Genomic DNA, 16,779 nt, shown 5'->3' on the forward strand with positions numbered 1-16,779 from the left:
CTTCTATATCTACCCCAATATTGAAGGTTATCTCATTCTCCAAACCTTCCTCTATTTCTTGTTCGTGTTCAATCGGAGCTTGTAAATCATTAAGCATACCAAACATTTCATCTTCTTCATCAAAAGGGTTACTAATGGTTCCTTCATCAACCATTATGTATAGGAGGGGATATTTCAATGGTCAATAGATATCGCTCCACATCCTCTAATGAGTATCAATTTGAGTTCATACATCTCTAACATGAACACTTTATTCGTCCGTAAGCATCGACATGGAACTTGGCAATCTCTAAAAGTTGGGACACACCCTTTTATACTCAATCGATAACTTATTCTTAACTTTCATCCAACCACAACAATAAAAAAATGGTTTCCCCGTCATAGTACCACGTCGTGGAAGGTTATCATGATGTCAATGTCGACCAGAATGTCGCAAAAAGTTTGTTGGGATACTTTCGACGACGCAGCTACAGCCAACGATGGGGAAAATTTCCCCAGCGTACGTGTTAGTACGTTGCAGAGGCCTTCTGTGACACCACGTCACAGAAGGTTTTTTGCGACATTGCGTCGTCGAAAGCTTCCGCGGTGTGACATCGTGATTAACTTATATGTAATGATAACATAATTACAGTGCCTCTTGAACATATCACTCAATCGATCACCTAGGTTGTCTCAAGTGTGAGACTTCCTCTCATAGTAACTTAGGTTCTCCCTAAGTTGTCGTATTAGTGAAGAATGTCTTAGGTTGTTTTAAGTCATGTAACCTTGCGCTCCCTTCACGATCCCTTCACGATGTGAGACTTCTTCTCACTTGAATCGTATATTTCCTTTCGAAAGCAAGGTCCCCTTTGGTCGAATAGCTTAGGCTCATCGTTTAAGGTTTGAGAATCTCATTTCACATTGTACAAGGAGTGAGTAGGTCAGAGTGGATGGAGTACTCTCTCCTTTTACACATCAAGACCAAAGCAGTTCACAACAAGCTAAATGTACAACCCTAAACTGGATCGTAGGACTAAGTGCCGTTGAATATGCACAATAGAATCAAAACAAGCAATATTAACTTCTGTAGCAACCACACTCTAAACAAGGAAAGATATCGAATACAATAAGACACCAAAGAGAACCACCAATAATGAAAGTATTTTGCAGGATTAAGGTAGAAGGCCGTTTTAAACTTTTTGAGAAACCACCAAGGCAAAAGACATTTCTGATAAAATGTGAAGTCGAAAACTTTCTTTCTTTATGTTTTTGTGTATATATGTAAGTCTGTGTAATGGACGTCGGTCAAGATGGATATGAAGCTTAGCGGTGAGAAGGGAAAGTTAAAAAAAATATAACATATAAAAAAGGAAATGAAGAAGAAAGTCTTAAGAAAAAGGTAATAAAACCGTGGTTGCCCACTTCATTTAATACCCAAACCCCTTCTCTACTCTCTCTCTCTCTCTCAAACCACCAATCTTCATAAAACTCCTACACTCCCTCTCTCTCTCCTCAACCGTTTTTTCCATTTCCATGGCCGCCGCCTGTCCCACCGACTTCACTCACGACTCCGCCTGTCGCGACGGACGCGCCGCTGCCCACCTCAAACTAATCTCCATCTTCCTCATCTTCATCACCAGCGTCATCGGCGTCTCCTCCCCTGTTCTCCTCACTCGCTTCTTCCACGGCAAACCTCTCTACGACAAAGCCATCCTCACCGTCAAATCCTTCGCCGCCGGCGTTATTCTCTCCACCTCCCTCGTCCACGTACTCCCTGACGCCTTCGACGCACTCTCCGACTGCCGTATCGCCTCACAGCACCCCTGGCGCGACTTCCCATTCTCGGGCCTCGTCACCATGGTGGGCGCTCTCGTGGCGCTGTTCGTGGACGTGACGGCCACATCACACGTGGGACACGACCAGTATAATCCCGTGGAGGAGAAAGGTGGGGAGGAGTCGGGAGGGGAGATTGGGCTTCTGGTGGCAGGGGAGAGGAAATCGGAGGAAACAGGAGGGGGAGGAATTATTGGGGAAGAGGAATCGGTGAAGATGAAACAGAAATTGGTATCGAAAGTATTGGAAATAGGGATAATATTTCATTCGGTGATAATTGGAGTAACGATGGGAATGTCTCAGAATCAGTGTACCATTAAACCGCTTGTTGCTGCTCTTGCTTTTCATCAAATTTTTGAAGGAATGGGACTTGGTGGATGTATTGCTCAGGTGAGTAGATCATCATCATTCTTTCTTATTTTCTTATTTTCCTTTTTTAGTCCCTTAAAACTTTTCTCAAATTTTATTTCAAGGGAAAGACTTCAAGTCCTTAAGTCAAGCTTATTTACTATCGATGTCCCTCAACTATTATTTAATTTACTAAATATTTGATCCCTTAGCTACGCTTCTTATGCGACTACCAATACATATAGAATTTTCCACTCTACCGCAATATTTGAAATTTCCTCCATTCTAAACTATCTATATGTACTCCTGATCTTACACTTGGTTTATGTTTTAAACTATAACATCTTCCTAATAATGGTGTTATAATACACTGCAGGCAGGATTCAGCTTCACAACCACAGCGTATATGTGTTTCATGTTCTCAGTGACAACGCCAATGGGTATAATACTAGGTATGATTCTGTTTTCATTAACAGGTTATGACGATAGCAACCCCAAAGCTTTGATAATGGAAGGTTTATTAGGATCATTTTCATCTGGGATTCTCATATACATGGCTTTGGTAGATTTAATAGCCCTTGATTTTTTTCACAACAAGTTGATGACCTCAAATCATTGCCTCAAAAACATTTGTTTTATTGCCTTGTTGCTTGGCTCTACTTCCATGTCCATTTTGGCTTTGTGGGCTTGAAAGTCTTAAAAATCCCCCCTCTTTAATATAAAATTTGGTTGTAAAGGTAATATCAATATCAACATGCATGGATATCATCTCTCTTTTCATTTCGGTTTGATTGTTTCAAAAGTAATATTGCATTATCGTAGGTTACTGGTTTTCCATGTCATAAATCCAATTGGGTTTCATTAGTAAAGAGAAATTATATATATATATATACACACACACACATAGGAAGAAATTTTGGTGGGTGTGAAATAAAAAGTTTAGTTATAAACATTACATGAAAGTGGAATGGAAAGTGTATATGTTAATGCGCCTTTTGTCACTAAGCTTTTAATCTATAATACCTTTTTTTATTATTATTAATTTGAACTTTTATTTTGATTGTGAGGTTTTACTTTACTCTCCAAATTCTCTGTGTTTGTTTTTTTTTTTTTTTTATCCAAAACTTTTAAAATGTCTATTTTAATTTTTATAAATAGCAAGAAATTAAGTAATTAATATAATAATTAGACAAAATATTTGGAGACCCTCCATAATACAAAAGAAGTATATTGGTGTTAGATGGATAGAAGACAAATCATATTATTGGTAAAAGTTTTTAAAGGAATATTTGCTAAATTTATAACTTTTTAAGATGTTATTGTATATTTTGATTTATTTTATTCCTAAAATCACTACTTGATGCTCAATTGCCGTCTGGGTATGTTTTCAAGCTAAATTAAGTTAGGGATAAAACATTATTCAAAATGGTTTTATATTAGAAAACTACTAAAATTCTAAAATATGACATTTTAAAGATTAAAATTCGATATATGTGGATGTGCTTACTTAACTTTTCAAGTATTAACTTTAATTTTTGTTTAAAACAATTTCATACTTATTTTAGATAATTGTTACACATAAAAAAGAAGTTTAAATGATAGGGATGACTCTTTAATAGTTTTCATTTTTCATGTCTCCCCCATTCTACCTTTTCCAACCTACACTACACAACATTTAATTCTCTCTCATTTATGCTTTTTGAACTGGAAAATTAAGTGATATTTTAATTTTAGATTAGGGTTTAGGAGGTCCTCCTATAGGATGATCCGAATACCGATTGATCCAATTTAAGTAAAGGATGGGGGTATTAAAATTAAAATTTTAGAAAGTAGTGTTTGAATTGGACGGGGCCGAGTTAGTCGCAACCTTACACTGGATTTGAACTCCATGATAAGATTGACCTCTTTTTTGATAACATTTTGTGCAAGAATGAGTGAATGATCAGAAGTAGATTCAAATTAACTAGGTTGATATATATCGTTTGTCTCAAGTGTGGACATTCCATGATATTTAGTAGCCTCGAAATGAAGAGAGAGTCAAGAGTCAACAACTGCCTTTGTTTGAAAAGTTATAACCCAACAATAGATATTCACTAAAGTCATACAAAACAAAACAAAAAAACTCATTTTTTAATCTATTAAATTACGTTTTAAGTATAAATAGGGGAATCCTATGAATACATCTTCCCCAAACTGTATATATCCTTCGATCATAGAAAAAATAATATATTGAGAGAAAACTTGTTAATGCATTCTTATCGGCACATCCCCACGACTTAGAAATGAGTGAAATAAATTCTCCAATCTAATAATCGTGTTGGGTTTAAATTTTTTTCAAACATAATTTGTAAAGATGTATGGAAATATTCTTAGGTAACCTCATGTTTACGAAGTTTCACTAGATCTATGTGTAGAGGTGTGGATAAATAGATTACAATAGAAAGGCATGAATTTGTTGAGGAACATTTGTGAGATGATGAAGAACGGAAAAGAATCTACAGATATATATCAATTTCCTCATTATAGCCTCATCGTTCGAACATGGCAGCTCCACCATTATTAGTAGCTATATCTGCTATTCATTTTCATTCAATTCCAAGTTATTGCCAATTCCATTTCTCAAACTCTGATGAGTGCGAACCACCGGATCTCTACAAATCGGACAATTAGAATGAGAACTCAGCCACATATCGATGCACTCGACGTGAAACACATGCTTACACTTAGGCAAGCTCCTCCCAATCTCATTCTCTTCAAACAAGCTCAAGCAAATGACACATTCCAATCCTATCTTGCATTGGTTTTCGGACATGTAAATAAAAAGAGGGATTGCGGAAATCACCGATGCAGCGAGTCCTTTGGTGGGAGAGCGGGCAGCTGGAGGGGTGGTGTGATCAAACGATATGGAATGGAAATGGTGCAACCGAGGCTGGCCGAGCACTTGAGAGACGGCGATAGAGCTGCGACGCTGGTGACGGGCTTGGGTGAGGAACCATCTGGCATAGATGTGGAGAAGGAGAACAAAGATGGTGACAAGAAACAGAGAGATTAAGGCAGCTAGCATTAGTACACTTCCATTGTAAGAGATGATGCTCTTAAAGGCATGACCAAATAATGGATCAAAAGATGGAAAATTCAGTGAAGATTGTGAGGAGTTGAACATAGTTTGAAGTAATGAGATGGGTTTTTTTTATAAATTCAGAATGGCTCTATAACATATATAGCAACGCAAAGAAAAAGTGTGACTCAAGTTGCACCATCTCCTCTCCATGCATCAGCTTCGATGATAGGTTTTTCAAATTTTTTTAAAAAAAAGTTAAAATATTATCTTCAATAGATCTCAATGGAACGTAGATGTACAAAGATAAGCGTGTGCAGAGATAGAACGTGAGTTTTGTAGGGGGAAAGAAGGGGAAGAGAGAGTAGGCATGGAAAATGGATATTGCAGAATCACATGAGGAAAAGAAAACGTGAAAGTGAAGAAAATAAGAATATGAAAAGAAGAATGAGAGATTGGGATATGTGTGGAAGAAAAGAGAGAGAGCATATTAATCATAATCCCAAGAAACGTAGAAATGGAGGCCTCGTGAAGACGACGGAACCAAACTCAATCCACCAAATAACGTCCATTAAATAACATTTATTTACTGCCTTTTCTTCTTTTACTCTCATAAAAACAAACATGTTTTAGGGTTTCTTTTCTAAAAAGAAATTAACAATTTATAAGTTTAATTTGACTCTTGATACTTTTCATTATTCCATCTACCTTTAGACTACTCATTCTAATCTATATATTTTTAAATATTTGTTTTGAAATCTATACTTTCAATTTTCATCTTCAACTCTCAAAACATGACAATTTTGATCTTTTAAAAATGGAGTAAAAATAAAAATGAAGAAACAAGTTAGTCACTTTTTAAAAGTATACAGACTAAAATAAACCATTTGAAAATATGTAGATCAAAATGAAACAACTTTAAAAGTATAAAGACTAAAATGAACATTTTAAAGGTATAGTAACTAAAATCAATCAAAACCAAATCTGAAGATTTTAAGTTTTTGGTTTTTAAAATTTAAACAAGGTTTTTAAATTTATATCTATTAGATTATTGATATATCCAAAATTGTAAATTTAATTATGGTTTTATTTAAAACAAAAATAGATTTTGTGTCTTAATGAAACATATTTTTCTTTACATCCATTAGACACTAATTAAAAACCCGAGGGTTCTATTTAACAAAAATGTAAGACTCTATTAGATACAAACTTAAAAGTTTTCTCTTTTTTGTTCTTTTAAAAACAATTGAAAGGATTTAAATTCAAAGACAAATAATGTTTTTTTTGAAGTTGGGATCAAATAAACATCAATTGCACAATTTTTAAAAATTGGGTCAACATCGTTTAAATAAATAAATAAATAAATAAATAAACAAATAAACTCTCGTGTATTTTCAATTTAATAGTTCAATCTTATAGTTTAAATAAATAAATAAATAAATAAATAAACAAATAAACTCTCGTGTATTTTCAATTTAATAGTTCAATCTTATAGATTTGAATCGTATCCATTGTTAACTCTTACAGATAGACCGTTAAACTATATCACCCTTTCAACTTTACTCTTTTTTTTTGATAAAATTTTCTATTAATTAGAAAAAATAATTTAAAGAGTAGGATTATTTTTTTATCCATTTCGTGAAATTAGATACTATCATCATTCATCAAATGTTAATCGTATGAAGTGATTAAATTGAAAAATAAAAGTATTAACAAAACTAAATTAAGTAACGTTAAAAATTTGTAACGATTTAGGGTGAAATTTTAATAAGATTTATTGCCTAAATAAATCAGCAAACAAATTAGACTCAATACTTCTATATTACAAAATCAAATTTTAATAAACTTTTGTACGTTAAACACTAAATTGTTGCAAATTTAAAAGTACAATAAATAAATATTAGTTACTGATCAAACTTTATGAACTAAATTATTTTCCATATAAAGTTTAAGAACAAATCAAGTAATCATCCCAGAAATAACTAAAACATACATGCAACACGGCTATGTTGAATTTAAAATTTACGTTCTAAAATTACAGATTTAGTCTCTGAAATTTTGGAAATTTTAATATTCATATATCTCCTAAATATAATTAAAAGTTTAAAATTCTATTAGACAAACAATTCAAATTTATATATAAATGAGCAATTAATTTCAAAAAAGAAAATCTTGAAATTTGTATAGACAAAATTGAAAGTTCATGGAATCTATTAACGACAAAGTTGAAAGCTATGAGAGACCTATACGAAGACATTTTCAAAAAGTTCAATAAACTAAACTTGTAATTTAACTATAATTTTGGTAGATTTTAAGTCAAATAAGAAAAAGTTACCTCACCATTTTAAGGAGACAGCAGAGAAGAAATGGTCCTCAAGTCAAATTCTTTTGGTTCCTGATAAACAAATTATGGAGGTGAATAGCCTTACCTGTCTTCTACAATGAATGTCCCACCACATTCATCCACCTGATGAAGTTCATAAAAGTTAAAAACTATTTTTAAAACCTATCAGAAGATTCCACCTGATGCAGAAAAATGCTTAGCCAACTACCTGAAATATAAATGCATGGATTGAAAAAGAACATACCAAATTTGATTCTATCTCTAGGGAGTGTTTTTCCTTCATGAAAAAACTTCAATGGCATCATCATCAGAACAGTATGACAAAACAATATATAATTCTGCTACCACCTGTTAAATATTCATAATTAATCTTAATATCCAAAACTTTCTTGATTCCAATTAACTGAACAACACAGATGGAACTTTGAATTCCTCCGTGTCTTGTTTCAAATGGAAGAGGATTTTGTTTAACCATATTCCACCTTACCCCCTGAGTATTAGTTACATACATAGACATCACTATTACATAAACGAAATCGAGTTCTCATCATTCACATTTGCAGAGGAGGTTAATGATAAGAGTGGCGCAATTTACGACACCAGCATCTTAGTAATGAATGAGAATTAAAAGAATGCATAAGAAACTTCTCAAAGCACATGAGAGTTATTAGATAGGGTCTGTTAATCCATAAGTTTGTATCTTTTTTCTTGCACACCCGTGACTCCCATTTGTATCTCAATGATTGTATGAAGTGGGACCTGCCAAAATAAACCAATTCTAGTTGAGACCACTAGCATTCTCTCGCTCCTAAATGTTGGAATTGAAAATTAGAAACTGATAGTTAGTTAACTATCTACGCAATTACCTCGATGTGAGGAATTTCTTTTAAAGGTCGATCAGCAAAATAAGCATATAGCGCTCTCAAGACCGCCTGCAAGACAGAGAACAAGCTTAAGGAAAATTACCATATGTAAAAAATAGATGATGGAATGGATAAAAAAATGAGTTTACCTGATGAGAAATAACAACAACAGGCGCCCGTTGTCTTTCAAGCTCGATAATTACTGGTTCAAGCCTGTGTCATTACAATTAATGGCCTCAGAAGGTTGAAAGAAGAATAGTATTAGTCATTAGTTGCTGGAAAGGACTGAAGCTTTGGATTGGTTTAACTTTTTTGGATTAGAGTTCCTTCTGTGGTACTGTTTTTTATATGCACTTTGACGTTCTTTCGTTTTTCTTTCTGAAAATTTGGTCTTTAAAGAAAAAATGATTGGTTTTGGATAAAAAAGTAAAATATTGCATACCTTTGGATAACATCCAAATACGATTCTCCACGAGGATATCTATATCTCAATTTATCCTTCTTGCGTGCCCTGGCAATGAATAATCCAAGGAATCTTAAATGGGAACAGATTCTAACAATTAATTGAGAAACAACTTCCACAACTAGCATGGAAGTTCTAGCTGATGAGAATAAAGAAGATTGGAGTTGTACATACTGGTATTCCTCTGGCATGTTTTTCTTTATCTCTTCATATGTCATTCCATCACAAACTCCAGCATATATCTCATCAAGTGCGCGCCATTGAATCTAATACAAGGAAATAATCATAGAGTATTTTATAATTGCCTACAAGTGGGGTTGCAGCCAAGAATTAATGTTCTGGATAACAAGCTAACCTTAGGGAATCCACCAATAGGACTTGCGGTCAATATGGTTCGCTGAAGTGTGCTGGTCCAAATCTAGACCACAACAAAGTCATAAAAAGTTGTCATCGGCATTTTAAATAACCAGATGCACATTAGATCCCACAAAAATTCTGGGCTTACAGAAGCAGCACGTTCGGACTTCAATCGCTTTTCAACAAAGTTAGCAAGCTTCTTAGAGTAAACTCCTCCAGCCTCACTGCCAAAATAAGTAAATAAATCCCAGTTTAAATTTCTAATAAGAGTCTTCAAATTGGGAAGAAAAGAAAATAAGACTAAAATTGTGTTACAATATTCAAGAGAAAATACACAAGTTATAGCATTTCAAGGGCATCTCCCTCCTACAAAAATAATCCCCAAAATTCCCACTTCCAAACCCCGATTCACTTTATTAATAACCATCCAACCCAACCAACTTCTCAGGTAATTACAGTTTTTCTAATGGCCAAACAATATTCTCATTATTTCACAATTAATGCTTCGAACTTATTCATAAGGCTGGTTTTTTATAATATATTATATTGAGTAAGGGTACACAAGCACTGTATTACCCTAGTTCATAAAGACCAACTTAGTAGCAGCAAACATGTTCTAGCAAACAGAAAAGTAGTTAAAGGGTTTAGCAAGAACCTATAGGACTCTTTCAGAAACATACAAACCCTCTTAAAGAAATGACGTACTGAATGAGGTATTATGTAGCAAAGATTATTTAATATTTTTTGTACAGACAAAAATTTCTTTGTATACGCTGCTTTAATTCAATTGGTTTTTTTGCCGTCATTAACACTGATATTATGTGCCAGTTAAGTGTAGAAAGATCATGGCAGATTCAACAGCCAAATCTCTCCTTGCATAGCTACATACACTAGATGCAATAAGTTACCTTTGAAATTTTGAACATAAGGACTTACATTTATGTTATTATGCATACCTTAACTCGGTGTCACCTCCGATCCTACCTCTAACATTATCCATACTCTCTCCATGCCTAGTAAGCAGTATCGGCCGAGGTGTGAGATGGGTATTCACCTGCACCAAGATATATAAACTATTTGACGAAAGCACCAAGAAGTTTGTTGAGTACATAATAATAAAAATAAAGATGACTTTTCCTAGTACATGAAAATACATAGAAAATCGTAAAACTTGTATGAAAGCAACAGTCATCAATCTCAACAGACTCCACATATGGAAATTCTAGCAAATCATACACTCAAGATTCAAATTTTCAGATTTCACAATTCATAAAGTGACATCACCTTGAGCCCTCATTAAAATATATCAATTCATCAGGAGCATCACCTTGAGCCCTATTAGATCAAGTGGTTATAGAATTCCCTCTCCTTTATTTGTTATATAATATTTTTAAAGGAATTTTAATTGCCCTTTTTGTAAATATGCTAACACTCGTTGGCAATTCAAAAATCTTAGCTTATCCCGATGTCCCCTTTCTGTAAGCTCCCCAACACTCATAGAAGTCATGTAGGCGTAAGGGGGATTGGATTTATAACAAGAATAAATCCATTAAAATCAAGCTAGCATTTGTGGAGCAGAAGTATGGATAATGTCTACATTTTTTGTACCATAAATAAAAAATATTGATCAAAGGAGATCATACCAAGAAAAAGACAATTCGCCCGGGCAGATAACCACTGATGTTATTGACCTGGATAAGAAAACATATACTTTCAAGATACCGTAATCAAGTGAAATAAATATTAACTGGGCTTCATCTAAAAAGAATTAAAAATGATAGTTTCAGAATGACCACCCTGAAACATCAAAGGGGTTGTTTTTTATTTAAAAAAAAACAACTTACAAGGGCATACAAAAACCCCATCAAAGTAAGCGGCTCTAACTAAATACAATGTTGCCAATAGAACAATTACAAAAAAAAAAAAAAAATTGAAATCAAGCTTTTAAAAAGATCAGAAATATGAAAGGAAATAACAAATAATTTACTTTAGCAACCAATGAATTGAAAAAGACCGCAGGAGATAAACTTACTTGGATCTGTCCTCCATGGCCACTAACCATGTCGATCATTTTAATGTAAGACCCCTCTTCAACAGGTTCATAAACCTGGCATGAGGAACAACTCAGATGTTTCAACGTTTAAACACAATAAGTATGATATCCATATATAAAAGTACCAGGAAAATATTAATATTTTAGAGAACTACTTTTTCATAGTTGTCTAGCCGAGCTTTGAAGTCTCGATATCCAGCCTCAAAATCTGGCCTGAAAGAAGGAAGGGAAAAAACCACTCACTATATGTCCCAAGGAAAAAAGAACATACACACACCAGAATGAAATATGCTGCTTGGGAACATACTCTTCTGCATAATCAGGGCTTTGTTGTATTTTAAGACGTATATTCCTTTCAATGATGCGTTGATCATTGCATAGAGTTTCCAGAAAAATTATCTGCAGTTGAAAGATGAAGAATAAAAAAACTATATATTTCTGAAACTCTTCTTGCTATTTTCAATTATGATCGTTGTACCCGGCATTTTCCTTCAGCCAATTTCATCAACATATTTCTCCGCTTCCTGGTACTGTTTGTGGCATCAAATATTCCAACCTAAATTAATTTAGCATTAGCAAATAAAACCATTAGTTTACGTAATAGATGCAACAGTCAAAGACCTTACCTGGCCACCTTCTTGCATCCAAGATATCATATCCTCCATAGCTAAAGCTGCTACCTAGTAGCAGGTGATATATTAAAACTATGTACACAGAGAAAAAAAATTAACATGGTGTTAACATTACCAATAATCCATGTTAGCCAGGTAAACTTAAAATTGCATCTATTCTCCTTATAGCAGCAGGAAAAGGAAGAGTTAATCTCTTAAACTAATGGACAACTTCCCTTCTGCTTTTTCTTTTTTTCTTTTTCTTTTTCCATTTTTTTTTTTTTTTTGGGGCCCAAGGAGTCCCCCAGCATAAATTTCAACTTATAACATGTCATCAGTTTCTAGGATTCACCTCATTACGTGCCTCCATGCCTTCCGGATTGTCAGCTCGGAAAAAGTCAGCAGACTGCATACAAAGTTTTTTGGCATAACAGAACATCAATAGTAGCATACAACATCCTCATGATCACCAAAAGATGAGTTAATAAAACCATGAAAGCCCTTGTTTCCTATAAAAAAAAATACTTAAAAAAAAAAACAAAACAAACTATGAAAGTGCCTCCATAAGTAACCTAGGGAGCCTAATGGCAGTCTTCGAAGAGAGCAACCCTAAAAATGTAGCCCTACCACAATAGTTTTTTTGGGGGTGGCTCCTAAGAACCTTTTGAATCCTGTCCATCTAGTCATAATTGATTGTGTTCCCACCCAAACATTATCGATTTTATATGGTAAAAACTATAAATTATAAAATACAAATATAAAGAACAAATTTCCAAATAGATAATAAATTACTATCACATTGAAGAATTGACAATACATCAAAATTGTACATCATATTTGAAAACATACCTGATTAGCTCCATGTTTAAGGCGGCGATACTGTTACAGAAAAGAAGACATATTTATATTGAAAACTGAAGTTTGCTCATCATAAAATGAAAAGCAGAAGAATGATAAGAAATCAAACCTTGCCAACATTGAAATGTTTTGTCTCATGGCCTAACCAACGAAGATATCTTGTAAGCTTAGCAGCAGTAAAAGTTTTACCTCGAGCTGGCAAACCAACCTAAACATATTAAAAAGTCATGAGAGCACTTTCATTCTTGAAACCAGACTACTAATGGAAAAGTGAAATTGTGTCACCACCAACTACTACAGGCTACAACTCTCTTAGCTTTTTTCTTTCTTATATCCATGAGTGACTAAGTTAACTTACAGGTACCTCGACTAATCTCAAAAACAACCCCTGACTTTACAACATTTGGCTGTCAAGGAAATCAGTAAGAAATTAATTCCTAGGTAGATGGCCACCATGGATTGAAATATGAGTCCATGACCTCTTAGTTAGTTATTGAGACTATGTCTCCCTTTTTTCCACTAGGTCTGCCCATAATGGTTAACCTATTAGAATGAGCAAAGTCTACCAAACCTAACCATATGAACAAATCAATTATTAATGATACTTAATGTAAAACATTCAAAGAAAAGTACCAAGACAATTGCCAAATGCCTATCCTCCTTTGGTCCAAGCATTTGATCGGCAACAGCTGCAGCGGCAACAGCTCCAGCTGCTGCTGGCATTGAATTCTACATATTAACAAACAAGAAACACAAAATATAAATAATGTGACTTGTGATATTGAGAGATGAAAAAGGCAAAAACAAACCTTGGACTCCGTATCCAATTTCAGATCCGAAAAGAAAGTGCTAGTACTAGCTGATTTAACAAGCCTTGGGGATCCAACACCGCGATCCACAAAAAGTCCCCTATGACTGTCTTGTCTTTGCAAATGTGAAAACGTCCCAACTGACTTTGATTCAACCATTCCAGAACCCATATACATCTTGGATGGATCAGGGACAATCACTGTCATATCCTTAAATAAGCAACAACAAAATGTAAATTCAATTGAAGATGCCACCAAACGGAAGAAGACTAAAAGTTTGATCGAGCAAAAATCAATATAATTTCTATTAATGATTTGAATATTAATTTTGTATTTCTAATAGGAGACCAAGGATGGACAAAAAAAATCTAGAAAACCATAGCAATATTTTTCTAAGATTGAACTAAAAATTGTTTTCCATTGTTTTTCATTTTTAAGACCGTTTGAGAAGGTGCTTTTGTATTCTTATATTTCCATATATTTCATCTCTGTATTGATTCTTCTGTCTTACACTCTGAGCCTATAAGAGAATTCAAATTTAATAATTACAAGCAAGAAAACACCTTTACAGTGGTTGGTCGATCCCCAGTCGTACTACTCTCCTTAGATGATGATGTGTTTCCCGATCCGTCAGCATTTTGAACCCCAAAACCAGTCAATGATCTAGGAGTCTCTGTCAAGTTAGCTGCATATACAAGGCCTGAGTTTGAAGAAGGAGCTGGAACCACATAGTGTTCAAGATCGAGCTCCAAGCTAGCTGATGAGCTATTCTGAAAAGGCAATAGAAAAGATAGAAGAAGAGGGTAATAAAAATTACTAAAATTTGGCTTCCAATACACGTGGAAAAATGCCATTTTTATTACTCAGTTCCAATTGTATTTGAAATATAAATATCATAAACTAATGCAAAAAGCTGAAATATCCAATTAGAATTTTAAATAAATGCATCTGACATCTGTATGTTCTAGCTTTAAGATACTAACATGTTAGTCATGTTAGTTTCATATATTATTTGTGCTATGTGTCATGTTCCTGCACTTTAGACAAAAGCATGGGATAATCAATTCCTTTTGGCATTTCTAAACTAACTTTACATTGTTACACATTACTGTACTAAACTAATCAAATGCTAAAGCAATGAAGTACAGAATAGTACTGAACGAAGAACACAAACCAAAGAGAAAAAGATTGCAAACTAATCAATTCTACTCTCCAAGGTTGATAGCAAGCGGAACATTGCAGTAATACTATTCAATGGGACAATTCAGGGCAAAGAAAAGATACCTCAGGACCCTCCGACACTGAATTTATGCTCACATCAGGAATTCCACGAACAGCTGAAGGACGAAGATTGTCTTGATATGCCCTCCAACTTGCAGCAAGATCAAAGGGTGAAACTCGGTCTGCTTTAATGAACACCCTGTACTCCAAAACTTCATCAGTACTCAACCTGAAAAGAGCCATCCTGGTATCCCCTTGCAACATTCCTCCAGAGAGTAGACGATTGGGACCCTCCTCAACTATACAAGGTGAATTGCTATACCTCGGCTTCAACAGGAACTTGAAATCCAGTGACTCTGAATTCAAAAGTGTAACGACGAAATAAAAATGAAAAACCTTTGCAATTCCATTCCCATTATAGAGGTCCACCAGACAGGTTTTGCTTTTGTTGTTGTACAACCAAATCAAGTTCAAAAAACTACGTAGTAGTAAGGAGATTGAAAATCCTCATTTCTATAACCTAGTTCATTAAGAAAACCGACTAACAAAAATCTTCAGAATCTTAATATCTCTATACTTTTTAATCATCAAAGTAACTCCCACCGTCCACCCCAAATTCAACAATAGGAAATAGAAACATAGCTACCATGATTAGGAGGAACAACAAAGCTCAATTCCCACATTGATGCTGATTCACGTTCCAAAGAGAGCTGTGACACCAACCCAATTAAATTCAACACTGAAGATTGGCATAAACTAACTCAACAAAAAAAAAAAAAAGAACAACACAAAGAGACTGATTACAGCTTTAGACGAATCCCAGGAACCAACAAGCGGGACAGAGCCATAAATATGAGGAATGAGCTCGCCTTTGAGTTTAAAATTCTCCATCTTCAAGGAAATATAGAGCTGCCCACCAGCTTGGTCTAGGTTTTCCTCTCGCTCTTCATTTCCTTGAGACCCACCATCCGAATTCCTGGAAGCACCAGTACCCATTGTCGTTCTTCACCCGCTTACAACGAATAGCTACGGCCGGAGAAATTTGCAGTAGAGAAAAGTGGGAATTTTGAGAGAGAGAGATACTATCGCCAATCTAGGAAACAAGTTGAAGCCATGAAGATTGAAAAAGAGGGATAGGGTTCGATTTGGGTGTGTTGTGGAATCGGATAAAAGTGTGAGAGGGACGAGAGATGGAGAATAAAAGTGATGAAATGGTGAGTTTGGCGGATTAGTTGCGATCAGTTTTTTTTCATTGGTATTTTTTTAGTTATCGATAAGAACAGAATCGAAGAGAGAAAGACAGAGAAAGAAGACGAGGATTATGAAAAGTTGAAATGGAAATTGGAAATACCCTTTCACCTTTTTTGGTTGTGTGTTCGTTAAAGACGAAGGCCCAGTGCTGCCACGACGACTGCCAATTTCTTGGTCTCTACTCCACAACCAACCCGTGCATGTCTACATACTAACATTCTACCAATCGCCTATTTCCGTGCATCTCTACATACTAACATTCTACCCATTACATATTTAACCTCCAACCTCTAATCATAAAACCCATTTCAATATCATTTATACCCAACTTTTTTTTATAATGACATTATAGTTTAATTTTAATTATTGGAGTGAGAACTTTCTTTTTTGACCCACAATCTAACGTTAATCACTCTTTTACTATCACAAAGTAAAAATTTACCAAAACAATCAAATGTGGTCTCGGTTTGAGAGAACCTTTCCAATTCGGTATTTTTATTCTCGCAAGAAAAGTACAACCTGCTTGAGAATCTTTCACTCATTCAACTTGTTTCCTTTATCTCACATCTCGTTGTCCTTACATTCTTTACACAAAAAAAAGTGTAATCCTTGATTCCTCTCCAAATTCTAGAAAAGGAAGTTTGAGACTAATGGAAAATCTCCTTCCCCATGGCAGTATAATAAAAAATTATTCACTTATTATTATTACTCATGTAAAAGTGTTGTTAAAA

The 16,779-nt window shown here is 34.5% G+C and overlaps 2 protein-coding genes and 1 long non-coding RNA gene across 3 annotated transcripts; 1 reads left to right on the plus strand and 2 right to left on the minus strand.

Moving 5' to 3' along the window:
• Nucleotides 1-1,404: 1,404 nt before the first annotated feature.
• LOC101214729 (zinc transporter 6, chloroplastic) lies at nt 1,405-2,997 on the plus strand. The gene is made up of 2 exons (XM_004143117.3): nt 1,405-2,202; nt 2,537-2,997. The coding sequence occupies exons 1-2, from the start codon at nt 1,513-1,515 to the stop codon at nt 2,849-2,851; spliced, it is 1,005 nt and encodes a 334-aa protein (XP_004143165.1). The 5' UTR covers nt 1,405-1,512; the 3' UTR covers nt 2,852-2,997.
• A 1,459-nt stretch (nt 2,998-4,456) lies between these two features.
• Nucleotides 4,457-5,112, minus strand: LOC116404770. The gene is made up of 2 exons (XR_004217845.1): nt 5,003-5,112; nt 4,457-4,811 (listed from the first exon to the last, which is right to left on the minus strand). It is a non-coding gene; the product is annotated as an uncharacterized LOC116404770 (long non-coding RNA).
• Nucleotides 5,113-7,895: 2,783 nt separating this feature from the next.
• Nucleotides 7,896-16,256, minus strand: LOC101214487 (6-phosphofructo-2-kinase/fructose-2,6-bisphosphatase). The gene is made up of 23 exons (XM_004143116.3): nt 15,602-16,256; nt 15,444-15,507; nt 14,861-15,153; nt 14,140-14,346; nt 13,577-13,786; nt 13,401-13,496; nt 12,877-12,975; nt 12,759-12,788; nt 12,262-12,315; nt 11,925-11,978; nt 11,777-11,854; nt 11,606-11,697; nt 11,454-11,511; nt 11,278-11,352; nt 10,889-10,936; nt 10,202-10,299; nt 9,394-9,469; nt 9,244-9,306; nt 9,063-9,154; nt 8,868-8,936; nt 8,575-8,638; nt 8,429-8,494; nt 7,896-8,321 (listed from the first exon to the last, which is right to left on the minus strand). Exons 1-23 carry the CDS (start codon nt 15,791-15,793, stop codon nt 8,244-8,246), a joined length of 2,256 nt encoding a protein of 751 aa, XP_004143164.1. The 5' UTR covers nt 15,794-16,256; the 3' UTR covers nt 7,896-8,243.
• Between the last annotated feature and the right edge of the window lie 523 nt (nt 16,257-16,779).

This window comes from Cucumis sativus, chromosome 6 (assembly GCF_000004075.3).
Source record: "Cucumis sativus cultivar 9930 chromosome 6, Cucumber_9930_V3, whole genome shotgun sequence".
In the NCBI taxonomy this organism is placed as follows: Eukaryota; Viridiplantae; Streptophyta; class Magnoliopsida; order Cucurbitales; family Cucurbitaceae; genus Cucumis; species Cucumis sativus.

What these genes read in the sequence shown, in the direction of transcription:
- LOC101214487 (XM_004143116.3), bottom strand. Translation starts at nt 15,793, where the DNA reads ATGGGTACTGGTGCTTCCAGGAATTCGGATGGTGGGTCTCAAGGAAAT. An exon ending in CAGTGTCGGAGGGTCCTGAG is followed by an intron (nt 14,347 to 14,860) that starts GTATCTTTTCTT and finishes TTGCCTTTTCAG; the next exon opens with AATAGCTCATCAGCTAGCTT. An exon ending in AAGAAATTCCTCACATCGAG is followed by an intron (nt 8,322 to 8,428) that starts GTAATTGCGTAG and finishes TTATTTTGGCAG; the next exon opens with GTCCCACTTCATACAATCAT.
- LOC101214729 (XM_004143117.3), top strand. Translation starts at nt 1,513, where the DNA reads ATGGCCGCCGCCTGTCCCACCGACTTCACTCACGACTCCGCCTGTCGC. An exon ending in TTGGTGGATGTATTGCTCAG is followed by an intron (nt 2,203 to 2,536) that starts GTGAGTAGATCA and finishes AATACACTGCAG; the next exon opens with GCAGGATTCAGCTTCACAAC.